The following is a 24,650-nucleotide window of genomic DNA, read 5'->3' as shown; positions in this document are numbered from 1 at the left end:
TGCTTGCGTTACTCTTTGTCCTGTAAGCCTTCGTTGTATTTCTCCAAACAGTTAGAGTGTTATGATGAAGTTAGAGTTCACATGCGCAGTCAAAGAAGCTAGCGGATATTAATTCTATTGATAACACATTATACGTTCAGTACTACAACCATTTCACTGGTGTGGGAGAATTCCCAGTACGACATAACTGCAATAGCAGCATATTCCACAGATACAGGGATGACCTGATATGGATTTAGGAGGATATGCATATCTGAAACGATTTTTAAACGAAAGCGTCGATTAAAAATAAGAGACATACATTCACTGTACGGAATAGAGACAGGCGCGAGCAGGTGTTCCAAGATCAGTAGAAGCTAATTTTAGGTCGGAATAAAGTCCGAACAAATACATACGAGAAGAATCACGCCATTGCTAGGTGACAGCCGAGGCTAGACAGATTTTGCGCCTGGAAACGAGGATTTGGACGGCGACCAACAGACACCACGTGATATCTCTCCGATGGCTCCTATTGGCTACCGGCAGAGGGTGCATAGCTGGTATGTTGTCAACAGATCACGTTCCACTGGAACAACCTCTGCTGTAACGTGATCCTACTTGGCATGTAGTTCACGATGAATATTCTACTTTAACAAGTTAATGCATAACTTAAATTAATCATCAACCTGGCTAGCCAACATTCACAGTATTATATTGACAATAAACCGAATGAATTATTATCACCGAGTGAGCGGTTAGACACCAAGGCCCTCAGCGTACTGAGCTACTCAAATGTCACTCGTTTTTGACGGAAGTTGGCCACGGGTGGCTTGGGAGCTACTTCCTTTGTGATTAAATGGAGTGCTACACACGAGTTCCTCAGTTCCTAAACGCTAAGTGACCTTTTGGGAAGCAGGTTAACTAAATTTTTGATATTTTTCTCTGACGCCATTGGAAACGCACATTCAAAGGTCTCTATTTATCTGCTGAACTTTAAAATACTTTCACATTACCTAATTTTCCTTAGTATTGTCTCATTAACTAGAGTGACAAAAATGGCGTTTGATCCGCAATAAAATAATATGGAAAATGGCTGACATTCTCATCGTAAATTAATCTCGATGGAATTGGAATATTAAAGCGTGTATGTGTTTGATTGCTGAATCGTGATATATTCTGCCATTACTATTCCTTCGAGCAAAAACCAGCATGGTGATAGTAAACAATCTAGCATCTCTGTAACGCATCATCAACACAGCGGAATAGGTATGATTTATAATTAAAGCTGCTATCCACTAATTTTTTAAAATTCTCAAGTGCTTGTCTCTCTATGCTGCAATATTGTTCGTAAAATTTCATAACTGATCAAAACTTTTTTGTCCTCTTTTGGTACGGACTTCTACATACCCTCGAACACATACAAATATTTCTGAGATCTCCGCTACGATATATCTAATAGCGCTTCATTCTCATGAGTGAAACAAGCTAATGGTACATAACTAAGTCCATGAAAATGAAAAGCTTACCGTAAGCCTCTACTAATCGTTTACATGGCTATTATTTTTTTTCTTTTCTAGTTCCTGGAGTTGAGCTCATGTTTTTGCCTAGAAAAAAGGGAAAGTGAAAGCATTTGGTATAATTGTTTGTAATATGAAAACTGTAACTAACTCACTTGACAAGTGCATAAATAAATTTAAACTTTCAATTTATGCACGAGAAAGCAACAGTTCTATTTCGCTGTTGCACAGATTCATCAGTCCACAAAAATAATTAGAAACCTGCCTGTGGTATGTAGTTACGAAACAAGGGTTTAAGGGACGCGTTAACAGGATGTACTTGCTGTGGTACATCACACAGAAACGGTGCTGAGGCACCTGACGATAAAGCCAGAGTTGTTTCGAGATCGATTGTGAATAAATCACTTAAAGCTGAGTGGAAGGAAAGTTGTATGAGAAAAGCCATTATTCTGTATAAATCGTACACCCGTCCCGCCTCAGTGCAGGTCTACCTCAGTTGAGGTGGTCGTTTTCCACAGGGAAAGGACAGAAATCAAGGGCGTAAAACAATTTCATACTAAAATTCCAGTACAAATTGTTTTATAGTAATCCGAGAAGCATTCCTTTTTGTGAAACAATAAATCGCTTTGAGGATAAACAAATATACACCTATGTGAGAGGAGGTTACTGTACTGGGTGAGTTTCCACATGAATTGTATTACCTAGCGGCACTGATCGATCGTGTTTCACCATTATGTGGAACAGACAGCAGCTTAAAGAAGTGACTGTGGTTTTTAATTCCAGGAGCGTGTCACGGTGATGACATCCCGTACCTATTTCGCTTTGGACTTCTCAAGCCCAGTGCACCGAATACTGTAGAGGGAAGAGTCATCGCCAGAATGACTAAACTCTGGACCAATTTCGCTAAGACTGGGTGAACTACTTACACTTATTTCTATTCCTTATTTACTTTTCATATTGAGTACAGATATTTTTTCTGGTTTGACTGCCTACTTTTTTCTCTTATGAACTGGTACATAATCGTCTTTTGTTATGCGTTTAAGATGCGATTTCGTAGTTACATTGTGCAATTTCTCATCGTTTTCAGGAATCCAACACCAGTAGGCGACGAGATTATCTCTGTATCTTGGCCTGCGGTGAGTGCGGACCACTGCCAGTACCTGGAGATAACGAACGATGGACTTGCAGTCAAGGAAAATTTGTTCAAAGAGAGGATGGATTTCTGGAATGCGCTGCATAAAAAGAAAGCTGGTGTTAATTCATCTACGTAGCCTCACACACCAAAAGTTGTCAATAATGCTCATGAAAAGGAAAATCGCGCCTTTATGGAGCAAATGACCGTAGTATCTGCATTTGTATTCAGGGCTCAAGACAGTGCCTGTTTGGTGCAGTATATCGAATTATGGTGTAATTTTTATCGAAAATATTCCTTCGTTACCTTACTAAATACATAAATAATTTTGTAAACCATTACAAAAAATAAATAAACTGTTTTTGTAGGTAGTACAGATCGCAGTAGATTTCATGTGATTGTAGCCTAATTTCGTAAATCTGAAGCTTTAATGAGAATTCTTTTGCAGCTGGTAAGCTATCATCATTGGCCGCATGTCGCGCAGCACATGTTTCTCATCAGTTTGTCCTTGTACTTCTTCTATAGTACTACTAACTGTGACTCTTCCAATCCATTCACACAGTAAAATAACTAACAAGAACAGTGATAAGGTTTCATACTTTCAACTTGGAAAATAGATATTGTACTTCATAGTAGGTAGTACAGACAGTCGTCCTGTAGTGTGTGCCCAATTAATGTAAACGACTAAAATTAAAATATGAAATGTGTGACTCTTCAACTGATTAAGGGAAACAAATAATCATTAACTTTTAGAATTTTTCAAAGCGTGTCTCAGAGACCACAGTCCATCCTCTGGTGATGTAAATGGCGTAAATTTCTCTTTTGGAGTTTCATTGCTTCAGTTTGCGTCAGCATACCCTACGTGTATGAAAGAAAGAGAATGGAGGATGATGCTTGGAAATCGACAAAAATGTCGTTTCAGAGGAAGCAAGAGACTGTATTAGGGACGTATGGTGGAGGCAAATGGATGTGTCCATGCCGGCCGGGGTGGCAGAGCTGTTCTAGGCGCTACAGTCTGGAACCACGCGACCGCTACTGTCGAATCCTGCCTCAGGCATGGGTGTATGTGATGTCCTTAGGTTAGTTAGGTTTAAGTAGTTCTAAGTTCTAGGGGACTGATGACCTCAGCTGTTAAGTCCCATAGTACTCAGACCCATTTTTGATGTGTCCATAAGGGCAATCATGATATTTGCTTCAAGGAAATCTGGGAACTATGAAGAGTCTAAATCTAAACGGATTTAGCGATTCTAACCCTTCTCCTCCAGAATATGAGTTCTCTGCTTTAACCACTGCACCATGTGTCATGCTGATTTGAAAGAAATATAGAAACCTGACAGGTTGTGCTGACAAAAACAGAAACAGACCACTTCACGGTTTAAATATATCACCTACATGATAGAGAAAAATCATGTTCGATTTAGATAATTTAAATACGTTACCGTAACCCTCAGGAAAATAACAAATAAAACACTGTTCATAACTGGACTGAAACACTCGGTAACCTCCGCGTTGGAGGATTGTTGCTGAATGGTGAAACGACACATTGTCTCATCCTTGCATAACTGAATTAGTGCTCCGTCTCTAATGATCTGAATATCGAAGAGACAAATTTTAAAATTATATCATTCCTTGCCTGAATCTTTTCCTTACGTCATACTCACTCTACATTGTTACCAGATCACCCTAAGTAAACAAAAACCCCTCTAGACCAACTGGGTAAGGTAGAAATGCTTGGAAACTCAATGGATCAGGATAGATGGTGCAGAATGTATGATCGCTAGATTTCCCACATATTTCTTTCTCCTAATTTATAACCAAATTATTTTAATTTATAACCGACTGTCAAATTGGCTACCTCTGTATTTACCTTATAGTAACTCTACAATACTTTAGGTTCTATTCTTAAAATGGATGCTGAAGGGGCGGCTTGGTGGACCCACTGGTGTTAAAAATAGACTGCCAATAAAAAGTTGGAACTCTCAAAGAGGTTTACGTGTTTTAAGTAAGGCAGTAACTTATAATAGTTGTTAGCAGCTATAAATATTGGGTATGAATCATCAAAAACTTGACTTAGTGCAATACAAAATATAATTGTCTTGATATATTACTGTCCTCTCTACGATTAGTATGAAGTTGTTAGTTCTGTGTCTGTATGTTGGTGTGCTGTTGTGGTCCTCTGTCCTGTGCAAACTTCTTCATCTCTGAGTAACTACCTCAATCTACATCCTCCTGAATCTGCTTAGTGTATTCATCTCTCGGTCTCCCTCTAAGGTTTTTACCCTCTACGCTTCCCTACAATACGAAACTGGTGATCCCCTGATGCCTCGGAATATCCTAGCAATCGATCTCTTCTTCTGCCCAAGTTGGGCCACAAATTCCTCTGCTCTCGAATTCTACTCCATACCTCCTCACTAGTTACGTGATCTGCCCATCTTCAACATTATTCTGTAGCACCACATTTCCAAGGTTTCTATTCTCTTCTTGTCTAAACAACTTATCGTCCACGTTCCATTTCCTTACATGGCTACACGCCATACAAATTATTTCAGAAAAGACTTCCTGGTATTTAAATCTATAGTCGATGTTCACAAATTTTTCTTTCTCAGAAACACTTTCCTTGCCATAGCCAGTCTACAATTTATATCGTCTCTACTTTGACCATCATCAGTTATTTTGCTCCCCAAATAGCAGAACTCATCTACTACTTTAAGTAGCATCACCTGATTAAATTCGACTACATTCCATTATCCTTGTTTTCTTGTATCCTCCTTTCAACACACTCAGTTCAACTGCTGTTCCTGGTGCTTTACTGTCTCTGACAGAATTACAATGTCGTCGGTAAACGTCAGTTTTCATTTCTTCTCCATGGATTTTAATTCCTACACCAAATTTTTCTTTCGTTTCTTTTAGTGCTTGCTCAATATACAGATTGAATAACATTGGGAATAGGCTACAAACCTATCTCACTCCTGTCCCAATCATTACTGCCCTTTCATGCCCCTCGACTCTTATAACTGCCATCTGGTTTCTGTACAAATTGTAAATAGCCTTTCGCTCCCTGTATTTTTCTCCTGCCACCTTCAGAATTTCATAGAGAGTATTCCAGTCAACATTGTCAAAAGCTTTCTTTAAGTCTACAAGTGCTAGAAACGTAGGTTTGCCTTTTCTTAATCTGTCTTCTAAGATAAGTCGTAAGGTCAGTATTGCCTCACGTGTTCCAATATTTCTACAATATACAATTTGATCTTCACCGAGGTCGGCTTCTGCCATTTCTTCCATTCGTCTGTAAAGAATACGAGTTAGTATTTTATAGCCGTTACTTATTAAATTAAAGGTTCAGTAATTTTCACGTCTGTCAACACTCACTTTCTTTGAGATTGGAATTACAATTTTCGTCTTGAAGTTATTTCGCCTGTCTCATACATCTTGCTCACAATATGGTAGAATTTTGTCATGGCTGGCTCTCCCAAGGCTATCAGTAGATCTATTGGAATGTTGCCTACTGCCGTGGCCTTGTTTCGACATAGGTCTTTGATGCTCTGTCAAATTCTTCACGCAGTATCATATTTCACATTTCATCTTCATCTGCGTCCACCTCCATTTCCATAATACTGCCCTCAAGTACATCGCCCTTATATATAACCCCTCTATACTCCTCCCACCTTTGTGCTTTCCCTTCTTTGCTTAGGACTGGTTTTCCATCGGAGATCTTTATATATTCATAGAGGTGGTTCTCTTTTCTCCAAATGTCTCTTAAATTTTTGAGACGTTTGTACTTCTTCTTCTTTTCTCCTTCCATCAGTTAATTTCGGTATCGTGTTACCCATGGATTTCTGCTAGCCTCAGAATTATGCTCTGTCCAAAATTATATCAGGCGGCTTCCTTTGTGATTCCTTACCACCAGTCCATATGCACCTACTACTTTTCTTTCTCTCCCTTTTCGTACGCTCGAATTTCAGTCCCCCATGAATATTAAACTGTCGTTTCCCTTAGCTATCTGGATAATTTCTTTTATCGCATCATATATTTCTTCAATTTCTTCATCATCTGCGGAGCTATTTGGCATATAAACTTGCACTACTGTGGTAGGCGTGGTCTTCACGTCTATCTTGGAAAAAAAATGCGTTCACTACGCTGTTTGTAGTAGCCTATCCGCGATCCTATTTTTTTTTAATCATTATTAAACCTACTCCTGCACTACCCCTATTTGATTTTGTATTTGTAACACTTCTTTCACCTGACCAGAACCCCTGTTCCTACTGCCACCGAACTTCACTAAATCCCATTATATCTGTTAATCTATCCATTCACCTTTCTAAATTTTCTAAACTACGTGCCCGATTAAGCGATCTTATATTCCACGTAGACCGCCAATTTTTTTCTCCTTGTGTATACCACTGTAAAATTACTATTTTGCTGTATGATTGAGATCATCTAACAGTATGCTGGGATTACGCTGTATGCTGTCTAAACGTCTTTATTCCCTATGTATACACTCATACAGTACAAGCACACAGTCGAAGTCCGCTTGATCTAAATCGATGTTTTAGTTAATTCCTATCGTGACTTATCATTTGCTATACCCAGTAAGTAAACATTCGATCCCAAGGTTTGGGCATCTAGAAAATTATAAATCTGAATAAGTAATCTGATCTTCGCAGTTTCATATCCATAAAGCGAAATTATCACTTACTTGTTGTAGATCCACAAGCTTACTTCTCCTCTCTGAAACTTCATTGATTCCTGTAATGTTCTATTATTTCTTTTCTTTCATTATAATGAAACATAAGGCTTGCATGAAACTGCAGAGATCGTCATTGCGCAGTGATGAAATGCTGTGTAGGTATTTGGCTACCTCCGAGTCGAGTGAATGTAAAACTTCTTAAAACTTTCGAAATGAACGTTCAGCATCAGAACTTGTAATTATTTTCAGGCTCTGACACCTAACCAAAGCATACACATCCCTCTTTCTCCCGTAAGCTGACAGTATCTAATACAATCAGGTGAAATAGATAAAATATTTATTTTCAAGGACCAGTTTTGACTGAATATGATTTCCATCTTCTTTTAATGGTCCATGAACAATATACGCTTGACTTAGAGTGAACTATAACTTCCATCAAATTAATAATTCTTTTCTAATGGCTCCCAACAATCGGCTTAAATCTCCCGAAATTCAGTACACGCCTCAATATCACAAACGGTCGCACCATCGCGACTTTCATTTAAAGACTCAATACACATATTAGATTTAATTCAAAAGAATAATTACCTTGTCAGATAATTGATTGCGGTGATGGGTGTCTATCTCGTTGTATTGTCTCTGACTGTTTGAGGTGCACTGCACTTATACCTGACCGTCGCACACCCTCACTGGCTATATTGACTCTGACCCATCACTTTGGCGCTTAATTTCCTATGTTTCGGTATAAGAAGGTATAATTCGTAAATTTGTAAAATAACTGTGCGTGATACAGTACATGGTCCCCCTTGGCACCAAATGTGCGTTATTGCCAGTATCTCCTACCTTCCAAACTTTACAGAAGCTTTCCTGCGAACCTTGCAGAACTAGCACTCCTGAAAGAAAGGTTATTGCGGAGACATGGCTTAGCCACAGCCTGGGGGATGCTTCCAGAATGATATTTTCACTCTGCAGCGGAGTGTGCGCTGATATGAAACTTTCTGGCAGATTAAAACCGTGTGCCGGACCGAGACTCTAACTCGGGACCTTTGCCTTTCGCAGGCAAGTGCTCCACCAACTGAGCTTCCCAAGCACGACTCACCCCCCATCCTCACAACTTGCCCGCAAAAGGCAAAGGTCCCGAGTTCGAGTCTCAGACTGGCACACAGTTTTAATCTGCCAGGAAGATAACCTATTGTTCTGTTAAGTCGATTATGACCTCCTGGGGACAATCCATCAATTTGATTGACATGTCCTAAATCTATTGTTCGGTTAAGTGGCTTTCCGTTTGATCCCTACCCCTCCCACCCCCTCAGAAGCCTGGCAGCACTTCTGATATCAAGTTAATTGACTAATAAATTAAATTGATTTTAAAAAAATTGGCGACAAATAGCTCAATGGCGCCACTTTCGGTACACACGAGCTGCATCATGTTATTCAAATAGCTCATCCTCCTCCCCCCAATCACTGCATCAGTTTAGTTGATGAATTACTGAAATCGTTATCCCTCGGTTTTCCTCACCCCTCGCCCAGCCCCTTTGGGAAATACTGACTGATCAACCACGGTTTATGGAATACTGTTGAAAGAATGTAGACAATAGGTGGAATATTGTTTGGTTATTTAAAAAATTAATGGGATGCATAATGGCATATATACAATGAAGAGCCAAACATACTGGTACACCTGCCTTATATGGCATAGGTTCCCGATGAACATGCAGAAATGCCACAACGTGACATGGAATGGACAAATGTCAGAAGTAGTGCTGGAGGGAATTTATGCCACGAATCCTGCAGAGCTGGATCGTACTGTAAGAGTACGAGGCGGTGGAAATCTCTTCTGAACAGCGTGTTGCAAGGCATCCCAGATATGCTCAATAATGTACATGTCTGGGGAGTGTGGTGGTCAGTGTATGTGTTGGAATTTCCCAAGTGCATCAGAATGGAAGTCGACAAGAATGGATGCAGGTGATCAGACAGGGTGCTTACATATGTGTCACCTGTCAGAGTCGTATCTAGAGGTATCGGGGGTTCCATATCGCTTCAACTGCACATGCCCCACACCATTACAGAGCCTCCACTAGCTTCAACAGTCTCCTGCTGACATGCAGTATCCATGGATTCATGAGTTTGTCTCCATACCCATACATGTCCAACCGCTCAGTCTTCCAACGGGGCAACATGTTTCTGGTCATCAACAGTCCAATGCCGGTGTTGACAGGCCTAGGTGAGGCGTAAAGCTTTGTGTCATGCAGCCATCAAGGATACACGAGTGGGACTTCGGCTTTGAAAGCCCATATCGATGATGTTTCGTTGCATAGTTCGCCGGATGACACTTTTTGATGGCCCAGCACTGGAATCTTAAGCAATTTGCGGAAGGGTTGCACTTCTGTCACGTTAAACGATTCTCTTCAGCTACCTTTAGTCCCATTCTTGCCGGGTCTTTTTCTGGCTGCGGCGATGTAGGAGATGATGTTTCACCTGACATTCATGGTACACTCGTAAATGGTTGTATGGGAAAATTCCCTCTTCATAGCCACCTGGGACATGCTGTCTCCCATCGTTCGTGCGGCGACTGTAACACCAAGTTCAAACTCACTTATGTCTTGATAACCTATCATTGTAGCTGCAGTAACTGATCTATCAACTGCGCCATACACTTGTTGCCTTATATATGCGTTGCTGTCAGCAGGACCCTATTCTGCCAAGTTGCATATGTCTGCATTTTAATATGCATACCTACACCAGTTTATTTGGCGTTTCAGTGTAGTTTATTGAAAGAATTTGTCAGGAGCTCGATTGCAGTGAGTGGAATATTTAAACAACTGCGGCGCTTTTTTCATTCCGATCGCATAAGGAAACATGTAATTACACCATCACAGGTCTCTTAAAATATCTGAAAAACTTTCTCTCGTCTCGGCACCCGCGCGGGTTGCCCGGAGTTGGGGTTGCACCAGGGGCCCATCGAAGCGACATGCCCGTCAGCGGCCACACCACGCGCCGGCGGGTTCTCCGCACTGCTGTCGGCGGTCGGCGGCTCCACAGCTACGTGAATTAGGGAGCTAACCCATGAACAAAGGCGTCGGGTGGTGGCAACGCCTTGAGTTTGCTACCTGAGAAACTCCTGTCGCCATCCCCCTCCCCCTCCCCCTACCACGCCGTCTCAAGTGGTCTATGCAAGAACATGTCATCAAACAGCGCAAGCGACAGAAGCCTTCCATCCAAAGCAAATACCTGACAGGGAATCGACCCATAAATACTGCTGAAGTTAGTGAATAATTAATTTCCGGTCACATGATCGTGATTTAGGGGATATAAGACAGATGCAGTAGCTACTTGACACCCAAATTTGACGAAGTCACAGAGGCAGCAGGTGGGTGACTCGAAATACACTTTAAAAAAAGGTTGTTGTATACAAAGAGAGAGAGAGCTGTAGCTTGCTTTGCAGATGACATATGAACTAGCATGGTATATCTCATTCTGCCGTAGCCTCTAAGCTGCCTCAGCCTTCCTGGATCACTTTTTTGTGTTGCATCTCACGAACTGCTTCAGGAGTTATTAAATCTGGTGTGGAATATCATATCTTGAAGATGTCACCAATGTTGCTTCAGAAGACATGCCACGGGAAGTATTAATGAAATCGATAAATAGCGTTTAAACAATTTGCCTCGCACAGTTTAAAACTACTCGAAATAAAAAGAAATCGACACTGCACAGTAGTTTGCGTGCATAAACAACAGTGCTAAGTTTTTGACGAGAAATTTCATTAAATAATCCAAACCTATTATTATTTGACCGCGAGTGGAAGTGGTGACGTATGAAATGATAGTCATATTTTGAAATTTCTAAGTGAATTGATACCGTTTTTGTTATAGCGTTCTTGACCACTACAGGACTGTTAAGTGCATTTTCTCTTTTAAAAGTGCTATAGAATTCCTTACTTAACTGGTTGTCTTAGCTACATCAGGACGAAGAAGGAGGGAGGAAAGGGTCTATCCGTAATAGAGTAGTACCAACAACTACCGGTGCTATGTATTGAGAAACACGATCCATTCACGGCTAATTGACTGACATGGTTGAAAACACCCTTACAGCTCACGTACTCACGTTCCAAAAGTCCACACTCGGCGCACCGTTGCCGCAGTGCAGCGCCAATCCTCAGGGACCGGAGGAAACAACCCCCGTAAACTCGGCCCCTGACCACTACCGCGGAAGAACGTGTCAGCCAGAGTGAGGACCACCGGCCGTGGAGGGTCCCCAGCCCAGGATGACCTGAGTAGCAGGAGTTCGAATGCTATCAATACTCCCAGCGCAAACACTTGTCGTACTGAATCTTCTCAAATTAGCACGGAGCATACACGCTGTCTCAGAATCGAGTTAACGCAAAGTGGCTGTTAGTTCACTATTCACACGTTCAGGGGGAGCCACGTGCCAAAACGTCATAAGCAGCGGCAGACTGGAAACTTTCTCAGATTCATCGAACTGGTGTACAAAGGAAGGGAAATCCAATCCCGGATTAAAGGCTTCTGCCGTGATGCTCTTTCCGGCCCCGACCTGCTTGCTTGCTTCTATGCTTTCTAAGCCAGACTTACAAGACTGTTGGGAACCAAGAACATATTTATATGTGTAACTACAATTAAATATTACCATAGCTGCTGTAGTCTGCCACCGAGCGATGCACTGGAAATATCTCCTCGTCGATTGAATCTCACAATGAAATTTCAATATCTATCCTGCAAATACTATCAGTTTAATAAGTCGCAGCTGCAAAATACTAACGCGAATTCTTTACAGACGAATGGAAAAACTGGTAGAAGCCGACCTCGGCGAAGATCAGTTTGGATTCCGCAGAAATGTTGGAACACGTGAGGCAATACTGACCCTACGACTTATCTTAGGAAAATAGATTAAGGAAAGGCAAACCTACATTTCTAGCATTTGTGGACTTAGGGAAAGCTTTTGACAATGTTGACTGGAATACTCTCTTTCAAATTCTAAAGGTGGCAGGGGTAAAACACAGGGAGCGAAAGGCTATTTACAATTTGTACAGAAACCAGATGGCAGTTATAAGAGTCGAGGGGCACGAAAGGGAAGCAGTGGTTGGGAAGGGAGTGAGACAGGGTTGTAGCCTCTCCCCGATGTTATTCAATCTGTATATTGAGCAAGCAGTAAAGGAAACAAAAGAAAAATTTGGAGTAGGTATTAAAGTCCATGGAGAAGAAATAAAAACGTTGAGGTTCTCCGATGACATTGTAATTCTGTCAGAGACAGCAAAGGACTTGGAAGAGCAGTTGAACGGAATTGACAGTGTCTTGAAAGCAGGATATAAGATGAACATCAACAAAAGCAAAGCGAGGATAATGGAATGTAGTCGGATTAAGTCGGGTGATGCTGAGGGAATTAGTTTAGGAAATGACACACTTAAAGTAGTAAAGGAGTTTTGCTATTTGGGGAGCAAAATAACTGATGATGGTCGAAGTAGAGAGGATATAAAATGTAGACTGGCAATGGAAAGGAAAGCGTTTCTGAAGAAGAGAAATTTGTTAACATCGAGTATAGATTTAAGTGTCAGGAAGTCGTTTCGGAAAGTATTTGTATGGAGTGTAGCCACGTATGGAAGTGAAACATGGATGATAAATAGTTTGGACGAGAAGAGAATAGAAGCTTTCGAAATGTGGTGCTACAGAAGAATGCTGAAGATTAGATGGGTAGATAACATAACTGATGAGGAGGTATTGAATCGAATTGGAGAGAAGAGGAGTTTGTGGCTCAACTTGAGAAGATGAAGGGACCGGTTGGTAGGACATGTTCCGAGGCATGAAGGGATCACAAATTTAGCATTTGAGGGCAGCGTGGAGGGTAAAAATCGTAGAGGGAGACCAAGAGATGAATACACTAAGCAGATTGAGAACGATGTAGGTTGCAGTAAGTACTGGGAGATGAAGAAGCTTTCACAGGGTAGAGCAGCATGGAGAGCTGCATCAAGCCAGTCTCAGGACTGAAGGCAACAACAACAACAACAACAACAACAGCCTGCAAATAATTCTTCTATTAAAATCTCCCTCTCATACCCTTACAGTTACCGATTTGTTGAATATATGCTCCCTCACGATAGCACATGCCGGAACATAAGGCACAGTGACTTTACACTGAAACATGTACACATTTCAGACAAGCCGCGCAGTTTTCGTTTATATGTGTACAGCACCCGAAAAAATTGCGGTATACCCACACCCACACCAGCTACGTGTCCCCATTCTCCTGAACTCTAGGAACTTGTTTCACTGGCGTTTCAGTTTTACTGTCAGTGCTGCGTCCCGCCAAGACTCTCTCAAACAAGTGTTGTAAAGCACAGGCGTCCGTCACTATGTGATAATCAATAGAGCTCCCGCGGCCGAAATGGTTGGATTGACACCACCAGTAGGGAGTGGTGTACTGTAATCAACATCTCAGTCGATAGTTCAACGTCGCAAACGCGAGGATATGCTTAGGGAAACCTATGAGGGAACATTGTGTATCCATTATCTTACAGCCGTACTGCTCGTCCTGTTTGTTCACTATATCAGATCCAGGCGATCCCCAACTTGTTGTATTGTGCAGCTGTTTGTGGAATGAATATATTATGACTCCTTACGATCGGATATACTCCTCAATGTGCTAAAATCACAATTCACCACTTCAAATCAATCCTCCCCTTACGGGCCGGCCGTTGTGGCCGAGCGGTTCTAGGCGCTACAGTCTCACAACCGCGCGACCGCTACGGCCGCAGGTTCGAATCCTGCCTCGGGCGTGGATGTTTGTGATGTCCTTAGGTTGGTTAGGTTTAAGTAGTTCTAGGTTCTAGGGGACTGATGACCTCAGAAGTTAAGTCCCATAGTGCTCAGAGCCATTTGAACCATTTGAACCTCCCCTTACGACTAAACATGTGCATTTTTTTTACATGAATGGTAATCTCATTATTTTCACAAACGAATGTTGATATGTCGGAACGTAAGCCACAGTACCTTTACTTTGAAGCAGCAGCATAACATTTCAATAATAGGCGCATAACAAAAAAAATCATGATACTTCCACACTCGCACCAGCTGGGTGCCATTTTCGCAATGCAAAAGAGGCTCCCGTCAACACATATTTCTCGATGAATGTAGGATGTAATTCCAATTTAAAAAATTTCACCGTCTCTTTTTTTATCGATTTTATCACTTCCACGAAACCTTTCCGTAATTTTTGGTGCTTCTAAATCCAGCCAACACACGGTGGCATCTATATACGTATTCAGGCCGCCAAGTAGGGGATTGGGTCACTGCATTCGATGTATAGCTACCGTAGACCTACCTGCCACCATCCAGGTTACACAAATTTCCTCTGACTGAGAAATCATTGCGAGTGCAATATATACTAAAATACCGTACGTCAGTTCAGGGTTACTTTTCAGGGGCCGAGCAAATGGATGGAGAATCTGCTAAACTTTTCTGTATCGAGTCTAAGCACATTTTAAGTTCCTTTTTTTACGTGCGGTACCTCTTTGACATTTCGGAGCAGGGGAGGATCACCGCGAGTCACATTTGTTTTACAGCTGCCCAAATTGATTTTGTTACGAAAAAACAAAAGCCTCTTAGAGCGTCATACAAAGATTTTGTTTGTTACATGTGCGAGAAACGGCGACTTAATGATACAGACCTGTTTAGATCCTATAAAATGGTATGCGGAGCTGTATTTCCGAAAAGGAATGTCATGTTGTATAGAATATAGGCTTGGATGGAAAGAATGCTTTGTTCCAAGCGTACAATAGACTTCTGTTTCTCCCTTTCAGCGCACCAGCTGTATCTAACTGAATAATCACCATGAATCCATTGTCACTCAATTATTCAACTTGAAGTGTGTGCTGGATGTCTGTGAATAGGGTACACTACTGGCCATTAAAATTACTACACCAAGAAGAAATGCAGATGATAAACGGGTATTCATTGGACAAATATATTATACTAGAAGTGACAAGTGATTACTTTTTCACGCATTTTGGGTGCATAGATCCTGAGAAATCAGTACCCATAACAACCACCTCTGGCCGTAATAACGGTCTTGATACGCCTTTACATTGAGTCAAACACAGCTTGGATGGCGTGCACAGGTACAGCGGCCCATGCAGCTTCAATACGATACTACAGTTCATGAAGAACAGTGACTGGCGTATTGCGACGAGCCAGTTGCTCGGCCACCATTGACCAGACGTTCTCAATTGGTGAGAGATCTGGATAATGTGCTGGCCAGGGCACCAGTCGAATATTTTCTGTTTCCAGAAAGCCCCGTACAGGACCTGCAACATGCAGTCTTGCATTATCCTGCTGAAATGTAGGGTTTCGCAGGGATCGAATGAAGGGTGGAGCCACGGGTCGTAACACATCTGAAATGTAACGTCCACTGTTCAAAGTACCGTCAATGCGAACAAGAGGTGACCGAGACATGTAACCAATGGCACCCCACACCATCACGCCAGGTGATACGCCAGTATGGCGATGACGAATACACGCTTCCAATGTGCGTTCACAGCGATGTCACCAAACACGGATGCGACCATCATCATGCTGTAAACAGAACCTGGATTCACCCGAAAAAATGGCGTTTTGCCATTAGTGTACCCAGGTTCGTCGTTGAGTACACCATCGCAGTCGCTCCTGTCTGTGATGCAGTGTCAGGGATAACCGCAGCCATGGTCTCCGAGCTGATAGTCCATGCTGCTACAAACGTCATCGAACTGATCGTGCAGATGGTTGTTGTCTTGCAAACGTCCCCATCTGTTGACTCGGGGATCGAGACGTGGCTGCACGATCCGTTACAGCCGTGCGGGTAAGATGCCTGTCATCTCGACTGCTAGTGATACGAGGCCGTTGGGATCCAGCAGGGAGTTCCGTATTACTCCTCTGAAACCACCGATTCCATATTCTGATAACAGTCATTGGATCTCGACCAACGCGTGCAGCAATGTCGGGATACGACAAACCGCAATCGCAATGAGCTACAATCCAACCTTTATCAAAGTCGGAAACGTGATGGTACGCATTTCTCCTCCTTACACGAGGCATCATAACAACGTTTCACCAGGCAAAGCCGGTCAACTGCTTTTTGTCTATGAGAAATCGGATGAAAACGTTCCTCATGTCAGGACGTTGTAGGTGTCACCACCGGCGCCAACCTTGTGTGAATGCTCTGAAAGGCTAATCATTAGCATATCACAGCATCTTCTTCCTGTCGCTTAAATTTCGCGTCTGTAGCACGTCATCTTCGTGGTGTAGCAATTTTAATGGCCAGTAGTGTAATTCCGTAATTCTGATAGTGAACCTGAGGAGTGGTAGCTTTGACAGTAAACAGTTTCATCCAGATACTATGTCTGTGGTTCTCCTAGATATAATTTTAGACGTGTCTGCTATATCTCTTTGGAAGTGGACACGGTCACGTGATTCCTGCTCCCATAACCCAATATGTGCTGCACGACAGGCATAATCCTTAGTGAGCGCGAGTAATGAGCGGATGGGCAAGTATCTATTAGGTACGTTACGTATGTAGATTGTGGACGGATGGGAATGTGGGTCTCACGAGAAGGGTGCAAGGCATATGTCCCTGCAGTCGCGGTATTCTTCTGTGTCCTCGGTGGCTCAGATGGATAGCGGATCTGCCATGTAAGCAGGAGACCCCAGGTTCGAGACCCGGTTGGAGCACACTTTTTCAACTGTCCCCATCGAGGTATCTCAACAACACCTGTCGGCAGCTGACGGTTTCAAGTAATTATTATTTAAATATCATTTGTATCGTACACATACTTTTTATATACATACATAATGCAATAGAGCATAAATTTTTTGTAATCAACAACAACAAAGGCGTATGGTAACGAAGTATATGTTTATTCATTTCAGATAGACACAATTCAGTTTTTAAGATTACAATTCAGTACTTGAGACATAGTTCAGGTCTTGAGGTACAATTTGACACCGTTATTCCAATGAAGAGGTATATTTAACTTAGATACTACAACAGTAACACTGACTGGGAACATATTTTACAACTTTTTCCAGTAGCACTGGATGAGAATGTTTACAATTTTTCCATGTAAATAAATCCACGCTAAAAATAATGCGGAGATACTTCTACTACAATTAAATTCCACAGTCCCAGTAGCAAAGGTCTTACTATAATTCTGAAAACTGTTCACACTTACAAATTAATTTCCACAGCCCCTATAGCAAAGGTTTATACAATAATTCTAATGAATATATACACACTAATACTAATCTAACTTGGATGGCTAATGGCAGGTTGGGGTTGTGTTGTGTTGGGGAAGGAGACCAAACAGCAAAGTCATCAGTCTCATCCAATTACGGAAGGAAGGTGAAGGTAGTCGGCCACGTCCTTTGAAAGGAACCATCCCGGAATTTGTCTGGAGCGATTTAGGGAAATCACAGAAAACGTAAATGAGGATGGCCGGATGCGGGATTTAACCGAGTGGCATGTGATAAGACTTAAAAACTGTTCTATTTACAAGACGCACATGGTGCACGCACACGCGCACACACACACACACACATATGGTACACATACATAGTGTATGAATAAACAAACAATAATTTTTTCTGTTTGTGCATTTTTAATAAAAATAAATATATTTTAGTTTATGCTGATTTTTCAGCTTCTCAAATTTTTAAATTTCTTTTATCTTTTTCCCCACGGGTGATATGTGTGCTTATTTATTCACATGTACATAGGTGTACACATAAATAAATAAATATTTCATGATACACAGACACACACACACTCTGCAGACTCTCTCTCTCTCTCTCTCTCTTTCTCTCTCTCTCTCCCTCCCTCCCTGTCTGTCTCTCTCTCTCTCACACTCATTCTCTTCGTCTCACTCAATCAGTCCCCTACCCTTCTCTCGCCAGAACTGAGTAGTGTGAGTGCGGGAGAGTTTCCGTCCCGTCATCACAAATGACCCTTTTATCGTCATGAAGCGACTGGCCGATTTTATACCGCAGAACATTGTGTACCTCGTGTCCTCTCGATCGAATACTAGTTTGCCATGTCATGTGCTGCCGCTGCAGTGCAGCACCACGAACACCTCTGTACAGGTACCGCGAATAATCTTCGATAGAAAGGGCTCTCGATGCCATACGACGCACCCCCTAAGCCCTGGGTGGCACCTTCTAATGTGCAATTCACACACAGTTTTGATCGCAGACTTACAAACTCCACAATCAGCAATCCGTTCGCCTCGTCTTTCATAAGGCCGACAAAATTCTTGTTCTGTGGGACAATACTGTAAAGATAAAATAAATAAATGTCATGTGACTAGGGCCTTCCATCGGGTAGACCGTTCGCCAAGAGCAAGTCTTTCGATTTGACGCCACTTTGGTGACTTGAGCGTTGATGGGGATGAAATGATGATGATTAGGACAATACAACATCCAGTCCCAGAGCAGAGAAAATTTCCGACCCAGTCGGGAATCGAACCCAGCCCCTTACGATTGACATTCTGTCGCGCTGATCACTCAGCTACTGGGGACGGACACCGGAAGGATTATCGGCTGTGTATGAGGATGTGTCGAATTCCTTACCGTGGTACCTAGTTACTTCATATGTATGGCAGTTCTTCACCCAAAAGATGAAACTATCTGTATCCATATAAAGTAATTTAGGATCTGCGACATGGGTTTCGAAACTCATAATGAAAGCGGTGCATCTGGAGCTTAAATAGGTCTAGTACGCACATTCCCACATAAATAGGTTTTGTAAACTCTACTGCAGTCTTTGCCATCTCCACAGCAACAAAATTATTATTGAATATGGTGACCACTTGAAATTTTGTCTGGTCATGCATTTTCTTGCATCATAAGGCCCACGCTTATCGGTTCTAATCAAAATTTCACGTCTTTTCCTCAAATTCTCCATTGTTTATCCCGGAAATTGAATTATTCATCAATTTATAAAAATATTCCTAAAAGTCATATGTCACAGAACCTCTCCGTCACCTATACAAAGTAATATACTTCTTCAGCCAGGGGGCTGCTTGATGCAGATAGCCCAGAATATTCTAACTACCTCTACCCCCAAGAGGAGACACTGCTGGAGATTATGATAATGAATAACGTCTCTCCGCTTATTCCACATGGTTGTCATCAATTCTGGGACGGAGCCTCCTCGCGGAACTAGTTGCTATGGACACAGCGGCAAACTAGCAGGGTATTTGAATTATGCCTCCACCACATACCATGCATCAGACTCAGCACCTAATCCCTTGCATTTGACCTTGGACACCCGTCGAAATTCACTGATCGGCAGTGATTGCTGCATGGCGTGCCCGTATAAGTTATTTACATCCAAGTACATTATGTAACTCGAATCAAGGGTTGCACTGAATCTGTCACTCGTTGATGGGTTGTTTATCTTCTCAGCCTATGGACACATTGGCAAAGTCCACCACGGATCCCTCACTCAAAGAAAAGAAGATACCAGCTTCGGCCAGTAATTCGATATTGTACTTCGTTTTGTTGAACATTGCGTCCCAAGACAATCCAAGTGCCGTGTAGTAAAAGGTGGGATCCAGAGAATGTGTGGTCTTGCATAGACTCCGGAATTTCTGGAAAACGTCGGCAAGCAAGCGCATGTCTGTGTCCAAGTAAAGTCATGCATACTGTCCTTAAGTGGAAATGTTGAATTCCCGCTCATACTCTGCATCCGTCATGACATCGCCTGTGAGGTTGCTGGAGAATGCAGTTATGTTGGGTAGCCTAGTTTCGTTGAGTTTTGCCATATTTTCCGCATACTCGTATGGGAAAACACCCTCCCCGGTCACAAGCAGAAACTTTCCCTCAACGGGGAATGCAGCTCGAGTGATGTACATATTCCCCTGACGTACAGTTTCAACGAGCTTCTGGACTGGTGCCTGCATGAAACGCAGCCTGTGAAGGAAGCGGAACGTAATTCTTGGAGTAAATCGTTTGGGGAATGAAATGTATTTCTCGACGTTCTCAAGTAGGACACTGACCCGATTTTTCTCACAAACGAAATCAGCCGATTGCTCAACTAGAAAGTGAGCGTCCTAACCATTTAAATTATGGAAGAAAACGGGTATGTGCGTTGGTAGCTGGTACTTTAAATTGCTCGTATTGTGAACAGTGCCACAGAACTTCCCCGTAAGGAGATAGAGGTCCCTACAAGGTGTTTCTGCTTTTCTGTCTAACGGCACGCCACAGATATAACACTCAACCGCGTCATGCTACAAATCTTCGATGTGGTCATGGGAAAGTTGTCGCTGTACATCTTATCAACCTTCCATGAAAAGTTTTCGAGCTCAGTGAGCAGCCAAAACTCAGGCCGATCTTCAACATAAGATTTGTAGCGGTTAAGACTTCGTACAACAACCAAGAGGGAATAATAAGAGTGGACGATCAAGAACGAAGTGCTCGTATTAAGAAGGGTGTAAGACAAGGCTGTAGCCTTTCGCCCCTACTCTTCAATCTGTACATCGAGGAAGCAATGATGGAAATAAAAGAAAGGTTCAGGAGTGGAATTAAAATACAAGGTGAAAGGATATCAATGATACGATTCGCTGATGACATTGCTATCCTGAGTGAAAGTGAAGAGGAATTAAATGATCTGCTGAACGGAATGAACAGTCTAATGAGTACACAGTACGGTTTAAGAGTAAATCGGAGAAAGACGAAGGTAATGAGAAGTAGTAGAAAAGAGAACAGCGAGAAACTTAACATCTACATCTACATCCATACTCCGCAAGCCACCTGACGGTGTGTGGCGGAGGGTACCTTGAGTACCTCTATCGGTTCTCCCTTCTATTCCAGTCTTCGACGCGCAGGTCGCCGAAGTGGCGTCAAATCGAAAGACCTGCACCAGGCGAACGGTCTACCCGACGGGAGGCCCTAGCCACACGACATTTCCATTTTTTTTATTCCAGTCTCGTATTGTTCGTGGAAAGAAGGATTGTCGGTATGCCTCTGTGTGGGCTCTAATATCTCTGATTTTATCCTCATGGTCTCTTCGCGAGATATACGTAGGAGGGACCAATATACTGCTTGACTCTTCGGTGAAGGTATGTTCTCGAAACTTTGACAAAAGCCCGTACCGAGCTACTGATCGTCTCTCCTGCAGGGTCTTCCACTGGAGTTTATCTATCATCTCCGTAACGCTTTCGCGACTACTAAACGATCCTGTAACGAAGCGCGCTGCCCTCCGTTGGATCTTCTCTATATCTTCTATCAACCCTATCTGGTACGGATCCCACACTGCTGAGCAGTATTCAAGCAGTGGGCGAACAAGCGCACTGTAACTTACTTCCTTTGTTTTCGGATTGCATTTTCTTAGGATTCTCCCAATGAATCTCAGTCTGGCATCTGCTTTACCGACGATCAACTTTATATGATCATTCCATTTTAAATCACTCCTAATGCGTACTCCCAGATAATTTATGGTATTAACTGCTTCCAGTTGCTGACCTGCTATTTTGTAGCTAAATGATAAAGGATCTATCTTTCTGTGTATTCGCAGCACATTACACTTGTCTACATTGAGATTCAATTGCCATTCCCTGCACCATGAGTCAATTCGCTGCAGATCCTTCTGCATTTCAGTACAATTTTCCATTGTTACAACCTCTCGATACACCACAGCATCATCTGCAAAAAGCCTCAGTGAACTTCCGATGTCATCCACAAGGTCATTTATGTATATTGTGAATAGCAACGGTCCTATGACACTCCGTTGCGGCACACCTGAAATCACTCTTACTTCGGAAGACTTTTCTCCATTGAAAATGACATGCTGCGTCCTGTTATCTAGGAACTCCTCAATCCAATCACACATTTGGTCTGATAGTCCATATGCTCTTACTTTGTTCATTAAACGACTGTGGGGAACTGTATCGAACGCCTTGCGGAAGTCAAGAAACACGGCATCTACCTGTGAACCCGTGTCTATGGCCCTCTGAGTCTCGTGGACGAATAGCGCGAGCTGGGTTTCACATGACCGTCTTTTTCGAAACCCATGCTGATTCCTACAGAGTAGATTTCTAGTCTCCAGAGAAGTCATTGTACTCGAACACAATACGTGTTCCAAAATTCTACAACTGATCGACGTTAGAGATATAGGTCTATAGTTCTGCACATCTGCTCGACGTCCCTTCTTGAAAACGGGGATGACCTGTGCCCTTTTCCAATTCTTTGGAACGCTACGCTCTTCTAGAGACCTACGGTACACCGCTGCAAGAAGGGGGGCAAGTTCCTTCGCGTACTCTGTGTAAAATTGAACTGGTATCCCATCAGGTCCAGAGGCCTTTCCTCTTTTGAGCGATTTTAATTGTTTCTCTATCCCTCTGTCGTATATTTCTATATCTACCATTTTGTCATCTGTGTGACAATCTAGAGAAGGAACTACAGTGCAATCTTCCTCTGTGAAACAACTTTGGAGAAAGACATTTAATATTTCGGCCTTTAGTCTGTCATCCTCTGTTTCAGTACCATTTTGGTCACAGAGTGTCTGGACATTTTGTTTTGATCCACCTACCGCTTTGACATAAGACCAAAATTTCTTAGGATTTTCTGCCAAGTCAGTACATAGAACTTTACTTTCGAATTCATTGAACGCCTCTCGCATAGCCCTCCTCACACTACATTTCGCTTCGCGTAATTTTTGTTTGTCTGCAAGGCTTTGGCTATGTTTATGTTTGCTGTGAAGTTCCCTTTGCTTCCGCAGCAGTTTTCTAACTCGGTTGTACCACGGTGGCTCTTTTCCATCTCTTACGATCTTGCTTGGCACATACTCATCTAACGCATCAGGATTGATGGTCACGAAGTCATTGAAGTTAAGGAATTCTGCTACCTAGGTAGTAAAATAACCAATGACGGACGGAGCAAGGGGCCGGCCACGGTGGTCTAGCGGTTCTAGGCGCGCAGTCCGGAGCCGCGCGACTGCTACGTTCGCAGGCTCGAATCCTGCTTCGGGCGTGGATGTGTGTGATGTCCTTAGGTTAGTTAGGTTTAAGTAGTTCTAAGTTCCGGGGGACTGATGACCACAGATGTTAAGTCGCATAATGCTCAGAGCCATTTGACGGAGCAAGGAGGACATGAAAAGCAGACTCGCTATGGCAAAAAAGGCATTTCTGGCCAAGAGAAGTCTACTAATATGAAATACCGGCCTTAATTTGAAGAAGAAATTTCTGAGGATGTACGTCTGGAGTACAGCATTGTATGGTAGTGAAACATGGACTGTGGGAAAACCGGAACAGAAGAGAATCGAAGCATTTGAGATATGGTCCTATAGACGAATGTTGAAAATTAGGTGGACTGATAAGGTAAGGAATGAGGAGGTTCTACGCAGAATCGGAGAGGAAAGGAAACTGTGGAAAACACTGATAAGGAGAAGGGACAGGATGATAGGACATCTGCTAAGACATGAGGGAATGACTTCCATGGTACTAGAGGGAGCTGTAGAGGGCAAAAACTGTAGAGGAAGACAGAGATTGGAATACGTCAAACAAATAATTGAGGACGTAGGTTGCAAGTGCTACTTTGAGATGAAGAGGTTAGCACAGGAAAGGAATTCGTGGCGAGCCGCATAAAACCAGTCAGTAGACTGATGACCAAAAAAAAAAAAAAGACTTTAATCATAAGACGATGCAATTCGGTATGCTGCCACATATGGTACATGTTTTTCTGTAAAGGTGGTATGCGAGATAGTGGGGTCACCTTCATAGCAGGCCACAGGAGCGACGAGGCATTTAAAGTCAGCGTACACTACAAATGGCCATCGCTCCTCGTGGTGAGCTTTTTTAAACTTTATGAATTTGTCTTCCTCATCAGCCATAATAACGCGTACTAGGTCCTAGGAAGTACAGTCTGCTAGATGCACTGTTAATATCATGTCTAAAGAAAACTAATTCAGGCACCTAAGCAAATATGCTTTTTAAACTTGTACGTATTCGATTGAGAGAATAGGATCCAAACATAATGATAATTACCAACTTCAGAGAAGAGCAGCATGTTTACATTCATCTTATGCTCAATGGCAAATTTTGAGAAATGGAGGGGGCTGACGACTATATGCTTGTCCTGCTCATCTGATTCCCTTTCCTTCTCCAGGCCATAAATATGAACTGATATTCCGGTATTCCGTGCCTCAAACTTAGGTATGTCCTGGATCTTGACAGGGAACTCGATATCATCAAAGTTATAACACTTATGAATGTAAAGATACATACTGTACAATACTGAGATGTGCGCTGCACATCTTCTGTGTAATTTCTCTCGTAAACCAGTATTGACAAGCCTGAGTGGTT

General features: G+C 42.5%; 1 protein-coding gene across 3 annotated transcripts in view; it reads left to right on the top strand.

The window, feature by feature from the left end:
* LOC126457729 (esterase E4-like) overlaps positions 1–24,650 on the top strand; it is a 339,670-nt gene that overhangs the window by 88,060 nt on the left and 226,960 nt on the right. The window contains exons 9-10 of one of the 3 annotated variants that reach the window (XM_050094270.1): positions 2,280–2,409; positions 2,584–2,656. The exons of the other annotated variants lie outside the window; for them this stretch is intronic. Coding sequence (XP_049950227.1) covers positions 2,280–2,409; positions 2,584–2,656 — 203 coding nt within the window. The remainder of the gene's footprint in view (positions 1–2,279; positions 2,410–2,583; positions 2,657–24,650) is intronic. 3 annotated transcript variants of the gene reach the window in all.

This window comes from Schistocerca serialis, chromosome 2 (assembly GCF_023864345.2).
Source record: "Schistocerca serialis cubense isolate TAMUIC-IGC-003099 chromosome 2, iqSchSeri2.2, whole genome shotgun sequence".
NCBI lineage: Eukaryota > Metazoa > Arthropoda > Insecta > Orthoptera > Acrididae > Schistocerca > Schistocerca serialis.
This window is presented reverse-complemented; position numbering and strand designations above follow the sequence as displayed.